Source organism: Danio rerio, chromosome 11 (assembly GCF_052040795.2).
Source record: "Danio rerio strain M-AB ecotype USA chromosome 11, GRCz13ab, whole genome shotgun sequence".
Lineage (NCBI taxonomy): Eukaryota > Metazoa > Chordata > Actinopteri > Cypriniformes > Danionidae > Danio > Danio rerio.
Window position 1 is genome coordinate 46,042,501 of NC_141031.1, and position 24,128 is coordinate 46,066,628.

At 35.2% G+C, this 24,128-nt stretch overlaps 1 protein-coding gene across 1 annotated transcript in view; it reads right to left on the reverse strand.

Moving 5' to 3' along the window:
* Positions 1 to 24,128, reverse strand: part of sptbn1 (spectrin, beta, non-erythrocytic 1) — a 96,191-nt gene that overhangs the window by 6,501 nt on the left and 65,562 nt on the right. The window contains 12 exon segments of the mRNA NM_001365192.2: positions 7,776 to 7,830; positions 9,683 to 9,786; positions 10,088 to 10,284; positions 12,413 to 12,497; positions 12,612 to 12,750; positions 13,939 to 14,183; positions 14,497 to 14,871; positions 15,017 to 15,221; positions 17,842 to 17,972; positions 18,077 to 18,355; positions 21,911 to 22,000; positions 22,328 to 22,552. Coding sequence (NP_001352121.2) covers positions 7,776 to 7,830; positions 9,683 to 9,786; positions 10,088 to 10,284; positions 12,413 to 12,497; positions 12,612 to 12,750; positions 13,939 to 14,183; positions 14,497 to 14,871; positions 15,017 to 15,221; positions 17,842 to 17,972; positions 18,077 to 18,355; positions 21,911 to 22,000; positions 22,328 to 22,552 — 2,130 coding nt within the window.

Sequence of the window (24,128 nt, forward strand, 5' to 3'; positions counted from 1 at the left end):
TTCAGAAACCGTTAGGAGGAAAAATGATGATTCACAGATGAGAATTTCATGAAAGATGGAGTGAAACTGAGATTATTAGAGCAAAAAATATATTTTAGAAAGTCAACATGAATTATTTTGTTTGTTGTAATGAGCTCTTGATCTCGTTATTGATCATTTGTTCTTTAATCTGCATACAGAGAGGTTTTATTTGTGTGTTTAAACACCTTCAAATAAGTTATTGTAGTATCAATACATTAAAATGTGAAGCTTTTGTTAACATTACTGCACTTTGAGCTGAGATCAAACAAGATTTTTACACAGGTATGCTAAAACAAATAAGATACTTGAAAATTTAACAAGTTTAATAAGTTAATAAGTTTCTTTGAAAGTACAATTTATAATATTTAGCATAAAATAAAATGTTTGGTTTATTATTTAAACAAAAATGTAAATAAAAATGCATATAAAATATAAATGTATATATTTTTATTTGAATAAACCAATATTTAATATATACTTATATTATATTACTTATATTAATATAATAAGCATGCAACAAAGATTTATATTAAATCATTATATCACAATGCATATTACAGATGCATTTAAATAACAACAATGGCGAATGTTTTAACTTCAGAAAAGTTAAAAGGTCAATATTTGGTGGAATAACCTTGATTTTTTTTGATAATGACAAATGAAATTGTAATTTTATGTCGAAAAATGTCACAATAAAATGCACCAAATAACAATATTTTAATCATAAACTTTAAAGAAAGACATGTCATACATTTTACTCAAAGCCAAACCTTATAAATGACTATTTTTTTTTTCAAAATAAAAATAATATACATTAAATAACATTAACAAATGCTGTCTTCTTTTATTACATTCAGTATTGCAGTTGTATTAATTACCAAAAAGATCATGCAGGCTATTGGATGTCAACATGAATGATCTTGATTGTTAAAATAAGTTCTTGATCTTGTTATTGATCAGTTATTGTGAGGTTTTATTTGTTTGTTTGCTTGTTTAAATACTTTCAAATAAGTTATTGTAGTATCAATACATTAAAATGTGAAGCTTTTGTTAACATTAATGATTTTTGAGCTGAGATTGAACAAGATTTTTTACACAGGTTTGCTAAAACAAATGAGATACTTAAATATTTATAATATTTTGCTTAAAATAAAATGTTTGGTTTATTGTTTAGATAAAAATGTAAATAAAAATACAAAATGCATATACTTTTATTTTCAACTAAACCATGAATTTAATATATCAATTAACATGTAACAAATATTTATATTAAATCATTATATAACAGTGCATATTACAGATGCATTTAAATAACAATAGCCAATGTTTTAACTTCAGAAAAGTTAAAAGGTCAATATTAGGTGGATAACCCTGATTTTCGACAATAACAAATTAAAACATGTCATTTTATGTTGAGAAATGTCAAAATAAAATGCTCTAAATAACAATATTTTAATTATAAACTTTAAAGAAAGACGTGTCATACATTTAACTCAAACCCATACCTTATGAATGATATTATAATATACCTTATAATATACATTAAATAACGTTAACAAATGCGACCTTATTTTATTACTTTTAGTATTGCAGTTGTATCATTACCACAAAGATCAAGCAGGCTACTGGATGATAATAACATCAGAAAATATAGATAAGATACAATTATTTAACGGAATTTGTTTTATATTTGTCACTTCAATATTTAAATGTAATTTCATGTTGACTTTAGTGATCATGCAGGATGGAAATCTATAGATCTACAGTCACTGCAGAGCGTCAGGAAACATCTCACGATGTCTGAAATCAATCAGTTGACTTGTTTACTCTTCAAATCTCCTCAAACTGATTGAAAGAAACACCATGCTAACAGTAAAGCACACAGAATTCACTCCAGAAGTGTTACTGTACCACAACAGTCATCTGACGGGACCACCAGCATCCTGATCCGCTGAAACCGCTTCCAGGAGCTCAAACAAAAGCTATTTAGTCCATCCTTACAATAGCTAAACACTGAAATCTGCAGTAAAATCTACTTTAAAGGGGACCTATTATGCAAAAATCACTTTCAATAAATCACTACAATAAACATCACTTGGGAAATTGTTGAAAAAGCATTACAATTTTACATTAGAGCTAATAGTTCAGCTGTAAATGCACATATTTATAGACTGTACATACATACAGCACATAAACTGAATGAAAACATTAAGTATAAAGTAAAATGTAAACTAAAACATTTAATTTTCATTTAAAGTACCTAAATAACCTAAGCTAAACAGACTTAAAAATGGCTAAAGTTACAATAAAAATATACTATTAGGTTCAATATGTTACTAAAATCTATATGCAAACTATGGAAAAACACTAGAATAGCCATAATTAGCTATTATAAAGCTCATAAGTAAATATAAGCAAAAAAATACCCTTTTTTTTCTCGATTTGCTGGACCTATTACACTGTATTACAGCATGCATTTTACATGAATATATTTGCATATGATTAAAAATAACAACAGTAATATACAATCAGATTATTAACTTTAATATAAAAATAATCGTAAAATGCTTATAAACTTTAATATAAAATTTAAAAATATTTTTTAAAATATTATTTTATATTTTCATGCATTTACATATTAATTTAATTAAAAAACAATGAACTAAACTGTGAATTTAATATATGAACTAACATAAATATTTCTATTCCATCATATGATTCAGCTGTTCCTTTATTTTTGTGAAATATTATATATTTTTATATATTAATAAAAACAAATATATTTATTTTATTAAAATACAATTAACTAAACCATGAATTTAATATATGATTTAGTATTTATTGGCTCTATTACACTGTATTACAGCATGCATTTAATATGAATATATTTGCATAGGATTAAAAATAACAATAGTAATCTACAATTAGATTATTAACAATAATCTAAAAATAATCTTGGTATGTTTATAACCTTTAATATAAAATTTAAATATTTTTGAAAACAGTATTTTATTTATATTAATAAAATGATATATTATTTAATAAAAAAAATGTTAGAAAATGAATTTATTATATTAATTAACATAACAAATATTCCTATTCAATCATAATATGGTTCAGTCGTTCGCTTATTTTTGCGAAATATTATTTATTTTTATATTGCTAAAATAAACATTTATTTTATTTAAAAAATCTATTTAACTAAACCATGAATTTAATATATGAATTAGCATATTTATTGGACCTATTACACTGTATTACAGCATGCATTTAATATGAATATATTTGTATATGATTAAAAATAACAACAGTAATATACAATCAGATTATTAACATTAATCTAAAAGTAATCTTGGTATGTTTATAAACTTTAATATAAAACTAAAACATTTTTTCAAAACATTATTTTATTTATATTAATAAAATTATATATTATTTATTAAAAAACAATTAACTAAACAGTGAATTTAATATATGAATTAACATATAAAAATATTCCTATTTAATCATAATATGATTGAGTTGTTCATATTTATTCAAATATACCTTTTATATGTGTCAATATAAATTCATTTTGTAGAGAAAGATTCTGTTCATTTATTGTAAGCAAATGCTGCTGTTCAACAATTATTATTACTACATAAATAAAGCATTACACTTCTACTGTGAAAACTGGACTGAAGCAGCTTAAATTTACTCGAACTTCTATGTTAGACACAATCTAAATTGTTTAAGCACAATAGAAATAAAGATGTATTAAATAGTAAAGATACTGGAAGTGCATGAACACAGACCCTTCATACAGTCTTTTTCAGATCCTTTTATGGTAAAATCACCCCAAACACACAAATATGGACTCTATTTTTGAACTCTAATCACAAAAACACATAACAGATTCACAACACAAACAAAAACAAAGCAAAAACTATCAAAAAATGGCAGATCATTTGCACCAATATGAAAACTAATATCCTCTTACGCAATGCTTTCAGTTCAGCAAACCTCTCACGTCCATTAAAAGTGAAAATAAGGAGGAAACACTTCGCTTTTACAGTAAATAGCAGTGTTTACAGTAATAATGTGAGCCTATAACCGTCTATAAAGCTTGATCTATTATCTAAGTTCTTGTTTTTCTAATGCTTAACCAGAAGTTTACCTAATACCACCTTCAAAATGTTCATTTAGGATCATACTGATTTTAAATTACACTCATTTTAGATGCACGAGTTAAAATATCAACAATATATAGTTAAGGTCAGACTTATAAGCCCCCCGTATATATATATTTTCCCCAATTTCTGCTTAATGGAGAGATGTTCAACACATTTCTAAACATTATAGTTTTAATAACTCACTTCTAATAATCTTTGTCATGATGACAGCACGTAATATTTGACTAGATTTTCTTCAAGATACTAGTATTCAGCTTAAAGTGATATTTAGGCTGTGATTACACTGCAGATCTTAATGGTCAACTCCAATTTTGTGATTGCATCTGATTTTATTTTATTTTTTTGATGACCTGTTTACATCATCTTTTAAAAGGGGACTCATATCTGATTGTCTGCATTTACACAGCACCTGGCAAAAGAACCAGGAAAAAAAAAAAAAAAAAAAAAAAAAAGAGCGGGCGCTGACTGACAGCTGATAATAAAAATGTGCATATCCAAAATGCACATAAAAATAGGTGGATGGAAACGAAGCTATTGACAGGTGAAAATCAGATCTACCTGCATACACTGCAGACACGAGGGCACGGATCAGATTCATATCGGATACATTTCCACATATGAACAAGGGCTGAATCTGATTTGAGGGAATTGAAATCCAAGTCATTTGTTCCTGCTTACACGTGCATGGGCCATATCTGGCAGTACATGGGGCAGATCATTTAGTGTTATTGCACCCAAACTCTGGAACTCTCTACCACGCTCACTCCGCTCTGCTAATAATATCTCTGAATTCAAATCCTTACTTAAGACTCACTTATTTTCTGAATGCTTTGCTTCTGATCTGCCAAACTGACTACTTTATCTGATGCACCTCCACTCTGCTCATATGTCTCTCAGGTCTTGTGTAATTCCAGTTTGTTATATTTGACTTCATGTATGTTTGTGTATCTTTTTGTCGTATTCCTTGTCCTTGAGCTCTGGAAAGGTGCTATATAAATAATTTATTATTATTATTATTATTATTATTATTATTATTATTATTTATATTATTATTATTATCTGATCTGTGCCACATGGGAGAAAAAAAAAAACAACGGAATTGAGTCACTTGAACAGTGCAGAGTAAATTTGGCCTAAAAGGCTTAATTAGGGTAATCAGGCAAGTCATTGTATAACATTGGTTTGTTCTGTAGACAATTCAAAACAAATATTCCTTAAGGCAGGGGTGTCCAAACTCTGTCCTGGAGGGCTGAGTCCTGCTGAGTTTAGCTCCAACTTGCTTCAACACACCTGCCCCGAAGTTTCTTGTATGTACAGTTGAAGTCAGAATTATTCGCCCCCCTTTGTTTTTTTTTTCTTTTTTACATTTACATTTAGTCATTTAGCAGACGCTTTTATCCAAAGCGACTTACAAATGAGGACAAGGAAGCAACTTACACAACTATAAGAGCAACAATGAATAAGTGCTGTAGGCAAGTTTCAGGTCTGTAAAGTCTAAGATGGAAAGTATTAGTAATTTTTATTTATTTATTTATTTTTTTGGGGTACAGTTAGTGTGATATCCAGAGAGGCAATTGCAGATTAGGAAGGGAAGTGGAGACTAAATAGTTGAGTTTTTAGTCGTTTCTTGAAAGTAGCGAGTGACTCTACTGTTCTGATGCAGTTAGGGAGTTCATTCCACCAACTGGGCAGATTGAGCGTGAGCGTTCGTGATAGTGATTTCTTCCCTCTTTGGGATGGAACCACGAGGCGACGTTCATTCACAGAACGCAAGTTTCTGGAGGGCACATAAATCTGCAGAAGTGAGAGCAGATAAGAAGGAGCAAGGCCAGAAATCGCTTTGTAAGCAAACATCAGAGCTTTGAATTGATGCGAGCAGCAACTGGCAGCCAGTGCAAACGGACTAGCAGCGGAGTGACATTTTTAAATATTTCCCAAATGATGTTGAACAGGGCAAAGATATTTTCACAGTATGTCTGATAATATTTTTTCTTCTGGAGAAAGTCTTATTTGTTTTATTTCAGCAAGAATAAAAGCAGTTATACATTTTTTAACACCATTTTAAGGACAATATTATTAGCCCCTTTAAGCTATTTTTTCTTCTTCAAAAGTCTACAGAACAAACCGTTGTTATACAATAACTTGCCTAATCACCCTAACCTGCCTAGTTAACCTAATTAACCTAGTTGAGCCTTTAAATGTCACTTTAAGCTGTATAGAAGTGTCTTGAAGAATGTTTAGTCAAATATTATTTACTGTCATCATGGCATAGATAAAATAAATCAGTTATTAGAGATGAGTTATTAAAACTATTAGGTTTATAAATGTGTTGACAAAATCTGCTCTCCTTTAAACAGAAATTGGTGGAAGAAATAAACAGAGGGCCGGGGGGTAATAATTCAAGGGGGCTAATAATTCTGACTTCAACTGTAGTAAGAGCTTGATTAGCTGCTTTAGGTGTGTTTGATTAGGGATGGAGCTAAACTCTCCAGGACACTGACCCTCCAGGACCGAGTGTGGACGCCCCTGGATTAAGAGGTCAATAATATTGACCTTAAAATGATGTAAAATTTAATAATGCTTTGGTCACACTTTATATTAAGTGGCCTTAACTAATATGTACTTACACAGGAATTAATAGTTTGTTACAATGTACTTATTCATGTATTTACTTTATACGTATGCTTGATTAAATACATATATGTAACTACATCTGTAATTAACTTTTGTAATTACATTTGTAAATACTCTGTTGACCATCCCTTACACCTTAACCCACCCTTAAACCTACCCATGCCACCAAACCTGTCCATAACCCAACCTCTGTCCCAACTCAAAAGCACCACAAGTGTTCTCAAATACATTATCAACACAGTAAGTACATTGTATTTATTTTTTTGAGGTAAGTACATAGTAGTTAAGGACACTTAATGTAAAGTGGGACCAATGCTTTTATTCTAACCGAAATAAAACAACTTTCTCCAGAAGAAAAAAATATTATAGCAAATACTGCGAAAAATTCCTAAATCTGTTCAACATCATTTGGGAAAGATGACTAAGAAAATCAGGTAACACTTCATTTTGATGGTCCATTTGAGTATTAGTAGACTGTCTGCTTAATAAATGCTGCTGAACAGACATTATACTGACTATAAGAAAGTTTGCAAGTACATGTCAACTTACACTAACCCCAACCCCAGCAGTCTACTTACAATCTAATGAGAATTAGTTAGCATGTAACTTAAATTCAACAAACGGACCATCAAAATAAAGGCCGACCGAAAATCCCAGGAGGGCGATTAATTCTGACTTCAACTGTATGAGCTCATATTTCTCCTAAATGTCTAACTTTTACCTTTCATCTGTTTGTATTCGTTTTAAGGCACCTCATGTCCACCAAACACACTGATTTTAATCTTCATAAAGTCCATTTTCAAGAGTTATTACGCTGAAAAGAAGGTGTTTGTCACTGATTTGGATCATCAGAGAGCATCATGGGAAGCGCTAGTGTCCCTGATCGGTGGTTCGTGGTGTTTGTTGACTAGCAGTGTATTGTGGGTAGGTACAGGAGCGGTAACTAACCCGTGGAGAGTCCTGGTCTGACGGGAGTCCGTTCTGGGCAATCTGCTCTCCTTCTCTGTTAATACAAACAGATGCAGACGTAAAAAATTAATGCATTGTTTTTTTTTAGAATCACACATCATAACAACTGGTGAAACCCTTTGATTGACATTGTCCTTGGGAGTTCGACATCGACAGTTTCTATTGGTTGTCTCTTAACTAATACAAATATCTGTAGTGTCTATATGGTTTAATCATACCTTTTTGAGGAAAAAGGCATAGGTTAACAGGTTACTTTTTTGTATTTTTGTTTATTATTTAGGAAGCATATTTATTGGCGTTGAAAACGCTAAAGATTTCGGGTTTTTTTTTTTTTTTTTTTTTTTACACATTTTATGTTCTTGAGTAAGTTTAGAGGGGATCTTGTCTTCTAGTATATGTGGCTGTTGGTTTTGTTTAGTTCTTTGTTTTGACGGCACTCTAGTTTATTTATCCCCCCCGTAAATTTTGGTTTGGTTTTATTTCTGTAATTGTCTCTATTTATTTTCAATTGCACTGCATAAAGCTCATACATGTCTTTTTTGCTGGCTTTGTCATATTCCCTTAAGAGGAATAAACAAATTAAACGTTAAGATTCTTTGTCCTTGTTTATTTACATCCATTTTCCACAATCATAATATCATTTTCTAAATGTTACGTTTTTTTCTCCCTAGACACGTTAAATCATAACAATTCTTTTGTACATGTTAGTTCTTTAGTAAAATTACAGAGATAGATATTTGTATATGATTAAAAACATGATTAAAAGAGCATTATAAATACCAATCTAAAAATAATCTTAATGTATTAAATAAAAATGAGAATTTTAACATATATTTTATTACAAATACTTTATGAACTATATATATATATATATATATATATATATATATATATATATATATATATATATATATATATATATACATATACATATATATATATATATATATATATATATATATATATATATATATATATACACATATAAATTAATAAACAGCCTGTATGAATTTAATGAACTTTTTTCAATCCAAAGATAAATTTAAAATATGAATTAACATATAACATTAAATCATAATATGTTCTGTGAGTTCATTTTTAATAAAATATAAATATAAATCTAAAAATAATCTTAATATATTTATAAACTGTAAAATTTTAATACAATATGTATTTTATTGAAAATATTTTTGCTAATTATACATTTATTATATATCTATATTTTTTTTATTAATTACATTAATATATTAATTAATTTGCTGTAACTAAATTATGAATTTAATATATGAATTAACATGCAACAAATGTTTATATTGAATTATAATATGAATGATTTGCTCATTTTGCAAAAAATATAGCTTTTAATATAAAAACATTTTACAATTCATATGAATAAATTATACTATTTTACTTTTCATATTATTCTACATAAAAATTATTTCAATAAATACATAATTAAAATAATATGTTAATTATTTTTCACCAATAATAATACAAATAGCATATTAGTAGCATGATAGTATATCAATACAATATATTAAATGCATTTGATTTATTTAGCTCTAATATACAGCTGTAAGTATATTACATATTAAATTTTATTTTAAGTTGTATAATAATTTATACTAAAATAGGCAATATATTTAAAAAAACAGCATTATTATTAAAACATAATATATTGACAATACTTTTGTAACAACCTTGACATACAGTAGTAAGTTTATAATTTAATTCAGTAATGCATTGATAATAGATATAATTCTGTACATTACATGAAATACATTCAACTAAATCTGAGCATCGTGAAACTCACCCTAATTAGCTGATAGAAGAGCATGAGTGGTGTGTGTGTGTGTGTGTGTGTGTGTGTGTGTGTGTGTCTTTACCTCTGCTGTGTTTCTCCGTCCTGTGCCTGAACAGGATCTGGTGACGGTGGTTTCCTCCTCCTCTCTTCCTCCTCTTGCAGTCTTCTCACTTCCAATAACTCCAACTAACAGAACACACAGACAAAATCAACACACAGATTGGGTTTTCAAGTTTTATGGGCTCTTCCCAGAGCTGTGATGATGTTTCTACTGTATAGAAATATATCTTCAGACTGTATATTTCTCCCCTTCCCCAACCCTAACAGCACAGCACATGTATGAGCGCCTTTCCTAATGATGACCAAAACATGTTGCTGTGGGACAAATACCAAAAACACACGCGCCCAAACGCACTCTGTGTCTCTCTCTCACTCGCACACACACTCTCTCTCTTTCTCTCTCTCTCACACTCAGGGTTTCTTATACCGTAGTCAGTCTCTCGAGCGCTGAGAATCGCTCCTCCCAGGTCGCGGCTGATTTCTCGAAAGCCTCGTGCCGCTTGATCAGCTTCTCCACCTCGTCCACACTCTGACCCAACTCTCTGCTGGACAGATACGGCTCCTGACCCAGCAGCCACGCCTCCGCCACGCCCGCGTCCCGAGAAAACTGATGCACTTCCAGAACTACAGAGAGACACACACACACACGCACACACACGCACACGCACGCACACACACACACACACACACACACACACACACACACACACACACACACACACACACACACACACACACACACACACACACACACACACACACACACACACACACACACACACACACACACACACACACACACACAGAAAGAGAGAGACAAATAGAGGAACACAATCACAAAGAAAAAGAGAAAGAGACATACACACACACACATACACACACACAAGAGATAAGGAAAAGTGAGTTGAGTGACAATAAATATTCAAGCACACTCTGCCCACTTCCTCCTACACACTTCCCATTACAGGGTCAGAAATAAGTCTGCAGGACAGGTGCATCATGGGTGGAGTCGTCAGACCTCAAACAGAGTGTGAGAGAAGCTTTAAGAGTCATTCAAAATCTACTAAGGGGAAATCTCCTTTCGAGTCTCCATCCACTGAGCTCTTGTTGGAGGATCAGCCTGAAAACCTTCACTAATGAACGCTTCTCTGCTCCTGCTGAAAGTATTTGTGTTGAGTATTTCTCATTGGCTGGAATATACAGTACATTTATTATTACTTTCGTTCATTCATTCATTTTCCTTCAGCTTAGTCCCTCATTAATCAGAGGCTGCCACAGCGGAATGAACCACCAACTTATCAAGCATATGTTTTACGCAGCGGATGCCCTTCCAGCTGCAACCCATCACTGGGAAACATCCATACACACTCATTCATACATATACACTACGGACAATTTAGCCTACTCAATTCACCTGTACCGCATGTGTTTGAACTGTGGGGGAAACCGGAGCACCCGGAAGAAACCCACGCCAACACGGGAAGAACAAGCAAACTCCACACAGAAATGCAAACTGACCTAAATTCAACATTTGGACCATCAAAATACAGTGACCACAAAACTATATAAGATATTTGTGATATAGATGTAAAAATGTTTATATAACTTATATCATACACAATTTTTTTTTCATATCCAAATATAAATAAACATTTTCTCAAATAAATTTGTGCATGTTTGTATTATTATACATAATAAATACACACAGTACACACATATATTGTGTCAAAACAATTTTGATCACTGTATTTCACATACAATTAATTGCAATTAATCTTTGCCCAGCACTAATACTAAAAATAATTTAAATACATGTATTTGTTATTAAAAAAATATTACTATTATAAGTAATATATATATATTAATAATATATATATATATATATATATATATATATATATATATATATATATATATATATATAAATTATTGTTAATAATATTCTTAATAATATATAAATTATTAATAATAAATAAATATAATAAATCGTATTATTATGCATTAAATATAACATATTGTATGAATTTACATGGGTTGTATAGTAATCTTTAAACAGCTGTCTAAACTATCTAATGGTTCATTATATATATATATATATATATATATATATATATATATATATATATATATATATATATATATATATATATATATATATAATTATTTTTTTATAATTATAAGAATACATTTTATTTATAATTTGCTTTTCTTAAACTCAAAGCGATACAAGATATACAACAACAAATAAAAATGCTGAGATCTACAAGCATACATAAAATCCCAGTAACACACCGCAATAATCCAAAAAAACAAAACAATTATTAGTTATTATATAAAACAGTCTCTTTTTCTGCTCAGTACAACACTACATTCTCCATCCCAGTTTGCCAATTATAAGCCAATTGCACTAGGCACTTTTTGCAAAATAAGCACAATTTAAGAACCACTGTACATTGTTTACATCCGTTTCATTACTTAAATCAGATTTATATATTGTTTACTTTCATAGATATTTATATACTTACTTTTTATAATCCTACTTCAGTCACTTCTGTGTATACATGTGTATATATCTGTATGTTGTGTATGATGTGTGTATGACTTTACTGTGGACGGCAAAGTAAGAATCTCATTGTACAGGGAAACGTGTTTCCGTACTGTGCACATGACAATAAACAGTTGAATTGAATTGAATTGAATTATATATTATTTTATATATTATAATATTATTTTTTGTTTGAGTCCTACTCACTCAGTCTCAGCCACTCCCATCTGTCCTCCCACTTGTCAATCATATCTTTCCTCTTGTCCGTCAACTGCAGCAACTTCTCTTTTATCTGAAGGGGAGGAAAACAGAGCAAGATAAATAAAGAAAGTTCCTCAATGCGTCCCAGGCCATAATAAACCCATTTCTTCTGAAACTACTGTGCAGACGTCAATTTCTCGCTTACCTCCTCTGATGCATAGTGTTTGCGTGCCAGCAGAGATTTGCCCAGCTCAATGCAGGCTGTGAAACTGTCATTACGGGCGTCGATTTCAGCCTTGATGCCCTGGTGGTTGTTCATGAGAAGCTCCACAGACGACACGTCCCTAAAGAACAGAGGACACATGACATTTCATTTCTTTTGTTTTTTTACTAACTGTAAAAAACTAACTAAGTATATATATATATATATATATATATATATATATATATATATATATATATAATCAAATCAATTCAGCTTTATTTATATAGCGCTTTTACAATGTAGATTGTGTCAAAGCAGCTTCACATAAATGGTCATGTAACTGGATCAGGGTAGTTCAGTTTTTAGTGTTTAAGTTCAGTTCAGTTTAGCTCAGTTCAGTGTGGTTTAAGGTCATTAATAAGAGTCCAAACACTGAAGAGCAAATCCATCGATGTGTAGCTCTACAGATCCTGATCCATGCAACCAGTGGCGACAGCAGAGAGGGAAAAAAAAACTTCACCAATAGGAGAGTGAAGAAAATAAAACCTTGAGAGAACCAGACTCAGTTCAGCACGACCATTTTAATTTCTCCGCTATATATATATATATATATATATATATATATATATATATATATATATATATATATATATATATATATATATATATATATATATATATATATATATATATATATATGAGCAATATCACATGAATAGCAGCGAGATATGGCTGTATATGGGCACACTGGGGGGAGGCATTAGTGTGAGGGAGTTAGTGTCCCCACCAGTGCCGATATACAGCCATATCGCACTGCTACGAGTGTGATATTGCGTCTATACAACAGTTTGACGGCATAATTGTGTATATAAAAACAAAATCAAACATAGAGAGTCTCAAAAACCTTTTGTATGAGGAACTACTTTCTTCCGCAATGGATTCAAATCATAAGCTGACAGTTAAACAGCTGAGCAAGCATCTTTTAAACTAGATCTGTATTGTCTGCTTTTTTCTGGCTGTATGTGGGCGGAGGAATACACAAAGGTTAAAGAGGCTGTACGGGTGCTGATATTACTTAAATATATCATGGCTATCAGCCAATCAGATTAGAGAACCAGACAGAGATGTTGTGTGTGTGTGTATATATATATATATGTCCATAAAAATTATGAACAGAATTGGTGACAAAGGGCAGCCTTGCTGGAGCCCATCATGTACTGGAAACAAGTCTGACTTATTGCCGGCATTGCGAACCAAACTCCTACTCTGTTCATACAGAAATCAAACAGTGTGAGGCGGGCTCTATAGTCTATAGCTCTATAGTCACCTGGGCTTCTCCTGCGTCTCGATGAGGCGGATGACGTCCTCCATCCACAGCATCAGGTCTCTCACCATGCTGAAGAAGCGGAACTTGTCTCCGGTGTCCAGCAGGCGAGCTCGCCGGCCCTCGCAGGCCTCTAGCAGACTCCTCCAGGCCTCCAGCACCTCGCCCTCACGCCGCTGGATGTCGTCCGCTTTATCGCCCGCATACGCCGACTGCAGACGCACCGCATCATCCTGCAGCTGACGCACCTGAGCAGAGCATCACGGGATTCAGTTAATGTTGCATTCTTAAGTTACAAGTCTCGGGCAGTGCCTTTAGACCAGGGCTGTGCAAACTAGGTCCTGGAGCGCCGGTGTCCTGCATAGTTTAGCTCCAAATTCCTTCAACACATCTGCCTGGAAGTTTTTGTATACCTAAAAAGAGCTTAATTAGCTGGTTTAGATGTGTTTAATTGTGGTTGGAAGTAAAATATGCAGGACACCGGCCTTCCAGGGCACCCCTGATTTAGACAACAAGGAAACCTTCATTTAGCTCACTATTAAACTCATAATGTGGACACACCTGCGTCCCCAGAGCCTGAATGTCGTGCTCAAATGTAGTGTGCATCCTCTGCAGCGTCTCCACTGTGTTCTGGTCCCGGCCCAGCTCCTCCGGAAGCTTCTTGTGTTTGTCCAGAATGCGTCCCAGAATCTCCTTGGCGTCGTGGTAGAATTTGTGCAGCTCGTAGGACGCGGCGAGGATCTGTGTGCGTGTGTCGATGAGCTCCAGCAGATCCGCCCAGGCCTCGTTCAGACCGTCCTTCCACTCGGCTACGGTCGCGGCGTCTGCGTGACCGGCGTTGATCAGTTCGTCCGCCATGCGGTTCACTCCATCCACACGCTCCTGACCGATGTTTCCGGTGTCGCGAGCAAACTCACGGAAACGCTCCTGCAACATCTGTGGAAGAGAAGCATTTATGCTTTGAGTAACTACATTTAGGTTTAAGGTTTCTCTGTTTTTAGTTTTCGTTGAGTGCAGTCTTCCATGGAAATGAAAACACCAAGCTACTGTAAGAACAAAGCAGTATTTTTGCTGTACTCACAGTGACGTGTTCATAGTCCTGTCCGAGTTCGTGAGATCCAGCCACCACCTCCCGCTCCGCGATCCACTGCTCCAGATCGTCCACCTCACGGTTCAGCTGGAACAGGCGGAAGCGCTCCTCCAGTTTCCCCCTCCTCTCCTCCGACAGATCCTTCAGTCCAGCGTACAGTTTATCCACCTGCGACTGACGCATGCCAATCCTCTCACTACAACACACACAGAGTCAAAGTTACTGAAAATCACGAAAGTTTTTTTTAAATAAGATATTATTACACGGCCGCTTGGAATACTTGATTTGGATTGGTCAGTCGCAACAATCCAAGGTTTGATATTTGTCAGATAACAACCGCTAAACAACACAGGTTTTTTCGGGAATTTCTAATCACCTTGACCGTCAGTGAATATGTTCACATGCATATTCTAACATCCACATTCATATGTATCTGCTTGTGTCACACTGAGGTTTTTGACTATTTGGTGCCATCTTGTGAATGAATAATATGTAGGAAAGTATATGCTCCGTTCAGCTGTTTTCGTTTCTGTCAGCTTTGTGTTTTTGTCTGTTTGGCGCCATCTTGTGTCTGAATACTGCGCAGGTTAGTGTATACTCCATCCGCTGTTTTTGCTTCTTGTAGCTTTGCATTTAATTAAATGTTTAAGGGCGTACTCACATTAGGTACAGTTGCCTTTAGCACAATAACCCCTTCTGTTTTACACAGCTGTGCTAGGCTTGGTTTATATGTTGATTAACCTGTCTGGCTCTATTCTGTGATCATCACCTCTTGGATGTACTTTATCATTATTCTTTTTTTTTTTTGCACAAACTGATTGTTTCGCTTCATAAGAGCTCAGTGTATCATCAGGAGACATGGAGATTGATTTGGACTTGTTTGTATGTGTTTATTTTTAATCTTTAAGTTGGGTGACAATTGACTGCCATTTAATGAATCATTAAGGCTCAACTGAACTAAGCAGCTGCTTAGGACCTCTGTGGCCACCAGGGGGTGCTCAAGAGAACATGAAATAACTGACTTTTTAAAATTTTATATATCAGAATCAGAATCGGTTTTATTGCCCAGTGTGCTTTACACACACACACACACACACACACACACACACACACACACACACACACACACACACACACACACACACACACACACACACACACACAAGGAATTTGTTTTGGCTACGGAAGCTTCCAGTGTACATAAAGTGACAACACTTCTAACACATTAGACCAGGGGTCACCAATCTCGGTCCTGGAGGGCCAGTGTCCCTGCAGGGTTTACCTCCAACTTGCCTCAACACACCTGCCTGGGTGTTTAAAGTGTACCTAGCAAGAGCTTGATTAGCTTGTTCAGGTGTGTTTGATTAGGGTTGGAGCGAACATCTGCAGGACACCGGCCCTCCAGGAACAAGTTTGGTGTTATCTGCATAAGACAGAGATGCAATCAGACAAAAGAGCTCTGGATGATGAATATATTGTTATATTCAGAGGTAAAATGAGATCCAGATATCACTTTAGATTCAGATCATGTTTAATAGTAGCTATGTTTCCATCTACCTATTTATATGTGCATTTTGGAATATAGGATGAATAAATTGCTTGTTGGAAATGCAAAGATGCGGACACATTTTGAAAATGTGCATAAAAATGAGCACAACTGAGTAAGATACCTGCTTTATCATTAAGGTTAAAATGATACATTTTTCATAAGAAAAAACTAACTACGATGTAAACATATTTACTAAAATGAATCAAAAAAATCCTGTGATTTAGTTTTATCAGATCATGTGATGATAAAATTGTGCACAAGGGTATGCATTAATGGACAAACCAGCCTTTCCAGCAGATTGTAAAAGATCTGAACTGTTTTGCTGATTGCTTCAGTATTCGTATTCTTTTATTATTATTCCCTCCAGAACCACAGCCATATCACCCTGCAGGCGAAGACCGGTTACTCACTGAAGCTAAGCAGGGCTGAGCCTGGTCAGTACCTGGATGGGAGACCACTAGGGAACACTAGGTTGCTGTTGTAAGTGGTGTATAGTGAGGCCAGCAGGGGGCGCTCAACCTGTGGTCTGTGTGAGTCCTAATGCCCCAGTAAAAGTGAAGGGGACACTACACTGTCAGTGGGCGCCATCTTTTGGATGAGACGTTAAACTGAGCTCCTGACTCTCTGTGCTCATTAAAAATCCCATGGCTATTCTCGTAAAGAGCAGGGGTGTAACCCCGGTGTCCTGGCCAAAGTCCCTCTATCGGCTCTTACGATCATGGCCTCCCAATCATCGCCATCCATTAAATTGGCTCTATCACTGTCACTTCACTCCACCAATAGCTGATGTGTGTTGAGAGCACTGGCGCCGTTGTCCTGTGGCAGCCGTCGCATCATCCAAGTGGATGCTGCACACTGGTGGTGGTGTGGAGAGACCCCCCCTCATGATTGTGAAGCGCTTTGGGTGTATGGCCATACACAATAAATGCGCTATATAAATACACATTACATTACATTGAGCATCAGTCTGCACTCTCAAAGAGCGTCTCATTCCTCCAAAAGCCATCACATTGTGTTCATTGCATTTCATTCTAATCTTTTGAGTCACAACTCATTTATATGAGAAGAAAAAAACACCCAATGCACCAAACTACATTTCTCTGGCTGATACTTGCTCCAGTTTATCAGCAAGTGATGATTTAGTTTTCTGTCCCTCACTGGATGGAAACGCTGCTTTATTCACAAATGTTTTATGCAATATTCCAGCTTGCACTTAAGTCTAATTAAAATCTTTGGCTGGTGAATGGTGAGTGTTGGTGTTGTGCACCTTTCAGGGTGGTTTGCGGCCACCAGGCCTCGGCTGGTCTTGGACAGTTGGTGCACAGTTTCAGCGTAATCCTCCACCGCCTGCTCCAAGATCTGGTGTTTCTTCAGCATGGCCACTGAACTCTGCTCATCCTAAAAACAAACAGGCAGAAAAACTTTCAGAAAAGCAGCATACGATATCAATATAGCCACCAATATATCCTGCATCCCTTGATTCTGTTCCTGAAAACACACACCTTGGCCTTCTCTTCAGACATCATGTAGAGCTCCTGTTCGCTCATCCAGGCTTCGGCTTCAGCGGCATCGAAGTAATACTGCTGTGCTTTATGGGCTTCCTCCAGTCTGCTGTGGCGTTTCTCTGTCTCCTGCATGATGAGGCTCCAGAGCCCCTGCAGGTCTGACAGACGGGTCCGGATCCCCTCCACATTGGGGCTGTCGGCCTTCAGGATGCTCTGGCTGCGCTCGAATATATCATCGCAGCGCGGCTGATGGCCCTGGATCTCCTTCTGTAGTGTCTGTGGATGGAGAAACCCTTGAGTTACTGACTCCCGAATCGAATCATCCTGAACTGAATCGTTACATGAGGTGCTGAGGAGCTGAAATTTAAATATGCTAATGGGGATTTTTTTCCACCAATCATAAGCTGTGTTCAAAACCACTCCTTACCCACTATATAGTGCACTATATCAGGTGTTTGCCAATTTCACTTTCAGAGTTATTGAGTTACTGACTCCTGAATCAAAAAAATCATCCCGAACTGAAACGTTACATGAATCACTATTGTTACTGTCAGCCCTGTGTTGATCAGTGATGAGGAGCTGAAATTTAAATATGTTAATGGGGAGTTGTTTCGACAAATCATGAGCTGTGTTCCAAAACACTCCTTAGCCACTTTATAGTGCACTATATCACGTGTTTAGCATCTTCATTTTCAGAGTGAATCGCCATTGGTACTGTATGTATCATCGTGTTTTTAAGTGTTGAGGAGCTGAAATTTAAATATGTTAATGGATTTTATTTCTCGACCAACCATAAGCTGTGTTCAAAACCACTCCTTACCCACTATATAGTGCACTATATCAGGTGTTTGCCAACTTCACTTTCAGAGTTATTGAGTTACTGACTCCTGAATCAAAAAAATCATCCCGAACTGAATCGTTACATGAATCACTATTGTTACTGTCAGCCCTGTGTTTATCAGTGATGAGGAGCTGAAATTTAAATATGTTAATGGGGAGTTGTTTCGACAAATCATGAGCTGTGTTCCAAAACACTCCTTAGCTATATAGTGCACTATATCACGTGTTTAACATCTTCATTTTCAGAGTGAATCGCCATTGGTACTGTATGTATCATCGTGTTTTTAAGTGTTGAGGAGCTGAAATTTAAATATGTTAATGGATTTTATTTCTCGACCAACCATATGCTGTGTTCAAAACCACTCCTTACCCACTATATAGTGCACTATATCAGGTGTTTGCCAACTTCACTTTCAGAGTTATTGAGTTACTGACTCCTGAATAAAAAAAATCATCCCGAACTGAATCGTTACATGAATCACTATTGTTGCTGTCAGCCCTGTGTTTATCAGTGATGAGGAGCTAAAATTTAAATATGTTAATGGGGAGTTGTTTCGACAAATCATGAGCTGTGTTCCAAAACACTCCTTAGCCACTTTATAGTGCACTATATCACGTGTTTAGCATCTTCATTTTCAGAGTGAATCGCCATTGGTACTGTATGTATCATCGTGTTTTTAAGTGTTGAGGAGCTGAAATTTAAATATGTTAATGGATTTTATTTCTCGACCAACCATAAGCTGTGTTCAAAACCACTCCTTACCCACTATATAGTGCACTATATCAGGTGTTTGCCAACTTCACTTTCAGAGTTATTGAGTTACTGACTCCTGAATCAAAAAAACTGAACTGAACTGAATCGTTACATGAATCACTATTGTTACTGTCAGCCCTGTGTTTATCAGTGATGAGGAGCTGAAATTTAAATATGTTAATGGATATTATTACTCGACCAACCATAAGCTGTGTTCAAAACCAATCCCTACCCAATTCCCTATCCCTATAGGAGCTCTATCTTTATGCTGATGATGCCGCAATTTTAGTATCTCATCATGACAAAAGGGCCCTGGAAGAAATTATGAGTTCACAGTTAAAAAGTGTTTACAACTGGTTTTTAGACAACAAACTTTCTTTACACATGGGTAAAACAGAGGCTATTTTATTCGCTTCAAGAGTGAAATTAAAAAAAGATGATAATTTTGTAGTTAAGATTAATGATTGGAAAATTCAGTCAAAAAATGTAATAAACTATTTGGGTTGTTTAATAGATAATAAATTATCAGGAGATGCTATGGCAAAAAAAGTTTTTACGAAGATTTGTGGAAAAATTAGGTTTTTAGCAAGGCAATCTGATCTTTTGGATGTTCATTCTTTACCATTGTTGGCAGAAGCTTTAATTCAACCCCATTTTGATTATGCTACATCATTTTGGTACAGTAGCTGCTCACAAAATTTGAAGGAGAAATTGCAAAAGGCACAAAATAAATTAGTACGAATAATTTAAAAAATGCATCCTAGAGCACATTTGCACAAAGAGTCCTTTAATAAATTAGGTATGTTACCTGTTAGTAATAGAGTGTGTTTTTTAAAACTGGGAATGGTACGTAAAATGTTTAATAATGTGGTTCCTAGCTATTTGATGAATTATTTTCAAATGGTGAAGCAACAGCATTCATACAGTGCTATGAGTTGGAATTTTAATATTTGTTTATTTAAATTTAGAGGTTTAGTAGGGAAAAATGTTTTTATATACAAGTGCAATCATGTGGAACAAACTACCAAAATCAATCAAGGAAATAAAAGATTTAAGGTTGTTCAAAAAAGCTATCAAAAGATGGTTGTTTGATGAGGATAATTAGTTTGCATGGTGGACGAGGATCTTTTAAATTATATGTTACTTGAGTGTGAATAGGTTTGCGGCTGGAAGGCCATTGGCTGTGTGGAACATGTGCTGGATGGTTTGACTGTTCGTACCGCTGTGGCGACTGTTTGTTTTATTTCTTCATTAGTATTTTGAAGCCATACATTGTTTTTATTTAACAGAGGACCACAATGGAAATAAGCCGAGGGCTTTATTGTGTTTTTATCCTCGACAGTTTTTTTAACAAAGTGTATGGAATGCTTTTTGTACAGTTTGTCTAAAATCTGTCAAATAAAATTCAATTCAATTCAATTCACTATATAGTGCACTATATCAGGTGTTTAGAAACTTCATTTTCAGAGTGAATCGCCATTGTTACTGTTTTTATTGCTGTGTTTATAACGCCCCATTCACACAGGGTGTCAGCTTCAATGCTTCCCATTCACTTTGACGCATTGTGGATCCGTCCGCGCCCCTTCAGTGGCGTTGCTTGCTCCAGAAGTAGGGACATTTTCAACTTTTTGAGCGGCAACGGAAGCGTCAGCCAATCAGAGATCGCTGTATGCAAATACACCAGCTCAGACAGTGGCCAATTGCTGACTAATTTCATTGGCCAACTTCAGACACTCCATCTGTCAAGCATTGACGCTCAAGCCCCGTGTGAATGGGGCGTAAGTGACGAGGAGCTGAAATAAATATGTTAATGGAGATTTTTTCTCGACCAATCATAAGCTGTTCAAAACCACTCCCTACTCACTATATAGTACACTATATTAGGTGTTAGCCAACTTCACTTTCAGAGTGATGAAGAACATATTAAGTTGAGTTACTGAGTCCTGAATCAAAAGAATCATGCTGAACTGAACCATTATATGAATCACCATTGTTATGGTTATTGTATGTGTTTACAAGTGATAAGGAGCTGAAATTTAAATATGCTAATGAGGATTTTTTAAAACCACTCCTTACCCACTATATAGTGCATACATCAGGTGTTAAGCAACTTTATTTTCAGAGTGATGGAGAATATATCGAGTAAGTTATTAAGTTACCAAAAGAAAAAAAGATCCTGAACTGCATCGTTATATGAATGGGGGGAAGGGGTTAAGAGGAGGCCCAAAATGCATTACCTGGTTTTTCTTGATTAATAGCTGAACAGTCTGTAAATTGTTGCCATGATCTGTTGACGTAGCAAGAGGCATCCTCTCTTCAACCCAGAGCTGCAGAGAAACTACAGTTAAAATTGTGCTGGAGACCAAGACTACTTTAGTAAACAAAAACTAAGACCAAAACTATTGGTCAAAATATATTTTCTTTAACTGAAATAGAAGTGCCTGTAGATGCACTTTTACAGATAACAATTGAGCCCAAAATCTAACTTTTGTTGAGAAAATAAACGAAACTACAACCAACAAAACCATTAATAAAACAAACTAAAACTAAACTCCAATGAACAACAAATTAAAAATATTACTGAAATAAAAACTCATTTAAAAATGCTAAACTATAATAATACACATAAACACGTATTTCAAAGCGGAACTCACAATCTCGTCCTCCACGTCGCGGTTAAACTGGTGGATCTCACGTGAGGCCATGAGGAAGTTTTTCCTCTTCAACAGCGGGTCCAGCAGCTCCTGGAACTTCTGCTCCACCACTTTCCTGCGTCCGTCGACTTCATCCGTGTCTTTTCCCTCCTGCCGGAGCACATGAGCCTGAGACTGCAGCTCCTCCACCTCCCTCTGACGCACCTCCACCTGATTCTCCAACATCTGGAGGAAAGCGAAACACAGGGAAAGAGTTAAACTCATCCTTCACCATATAAATACATTGTAAAAATGTAAAAATGCAAACAAAGAAAGAGACATTATTAAATACACAGCCGAGACATTACACAGTAATAATATATACATATAATAACAAGCCACGGTCAACCCGAGCTCAACCAAACCTTGTCGTCATCTTGATGAAAAGCCACAAAGCCAAGAAGAGGAGCAGAATCCACTCTGTGCCTCGTAGTTGTTTACAACTGTCTAAAGCGCGAGCGATTCCGCTTTCTCATGTGTAAAGTTAATTAATAAAATTAATCAAATTGAAACTGACATGTGCTATGGGCTATAGATTGTCTTTAACATAAAATTATCTAGCCTAACACAGGCTACTGTGAAACTGTGGATACTTCACTGTCATTTTAGTAATATCAATATCTTATTTACAGGGCTTAACAACTTTTTTGATCACCAGCTACTGTGGCTAGTAGTTTTCCCACATTACTAGCCACTCGCCATTTTCACTAGCCACAATTTTATTGTTGGGAAAAGATATTTTATACACATAAATTTGACTTTGACATGCTAAAATTACTTGGTTTAGAGTTTGTGTTATCTCTACATGCCTCCTCATTGATTTCACTGTTTGTGTGTCGTGTGTGAGCTTGCTCGATAATCATGAGCAAATGGGTCAGGCTTTCATATATTACAATAAGTTTTCATAATTTTCAAAGCCCACTGATTTACCCAATTTATCTCTGACCACACCATACATAAACAGTTCATTATTTCTTAGCCACAAATTTTAAACGTGTAAAAACAAGCAAAATATAGCTGAATACTATACTTTTTATTTAACAAAACATATGCACAGTCATATATCCTGGCTAATGGTCCCAGATCACCAGTTAACTACACATAAATGGGGAGTTATTCTCCCATTAAAGCAATGTTATTGTAAAAAATGATAATTAAACCATATTAATGCAAAAAAAAAAGCAGGTAAAAAAACACTGTGTGGTAATGAAAGGATGATCACACACGCATGGTTAATGACAGACCCATTAATATTCTGTTCAAAGAATGGTTAAACCGAAAGCAACTGGCGCTGCTTACAATAAGGGCCTACTCACACTATGCCATCAGTACCGTGCCCAGGCCCGTTTCCCGCTGAATGCGCTGAATCGGGCTCAAGCACGGTTCACTTGGCCGGCCCTGGCCCGGTTGGAAGAGGTGTGCCTGAGCGCGGTTCACTTGGGCTTTGGCGCGGTACGCTTGTGTGTGAGTGCAAAACATGCCACAGCCCGAAACTGAAAGCGAGACGTGACTTTTAAGGGGCTGTTTCATATGGATTTATAATCATTCTTACTGTTCAGTGAACGCAAACTGCCGTAGTTTATTAAAGACGCAAACCCCTCACTGCACGAGAGCTGCACCTTCAGCAGACCTCCTCAATCCTGCAGCACGAGGGCTTTATGATTGTTTATGAGCGCCAAAAGTGGCGGATCTGTTCGGCGAAATATCTGACTGCGTGTCACCGCATTCCTAAGGACTGTTTGGCGAAATATTTGACTGCATG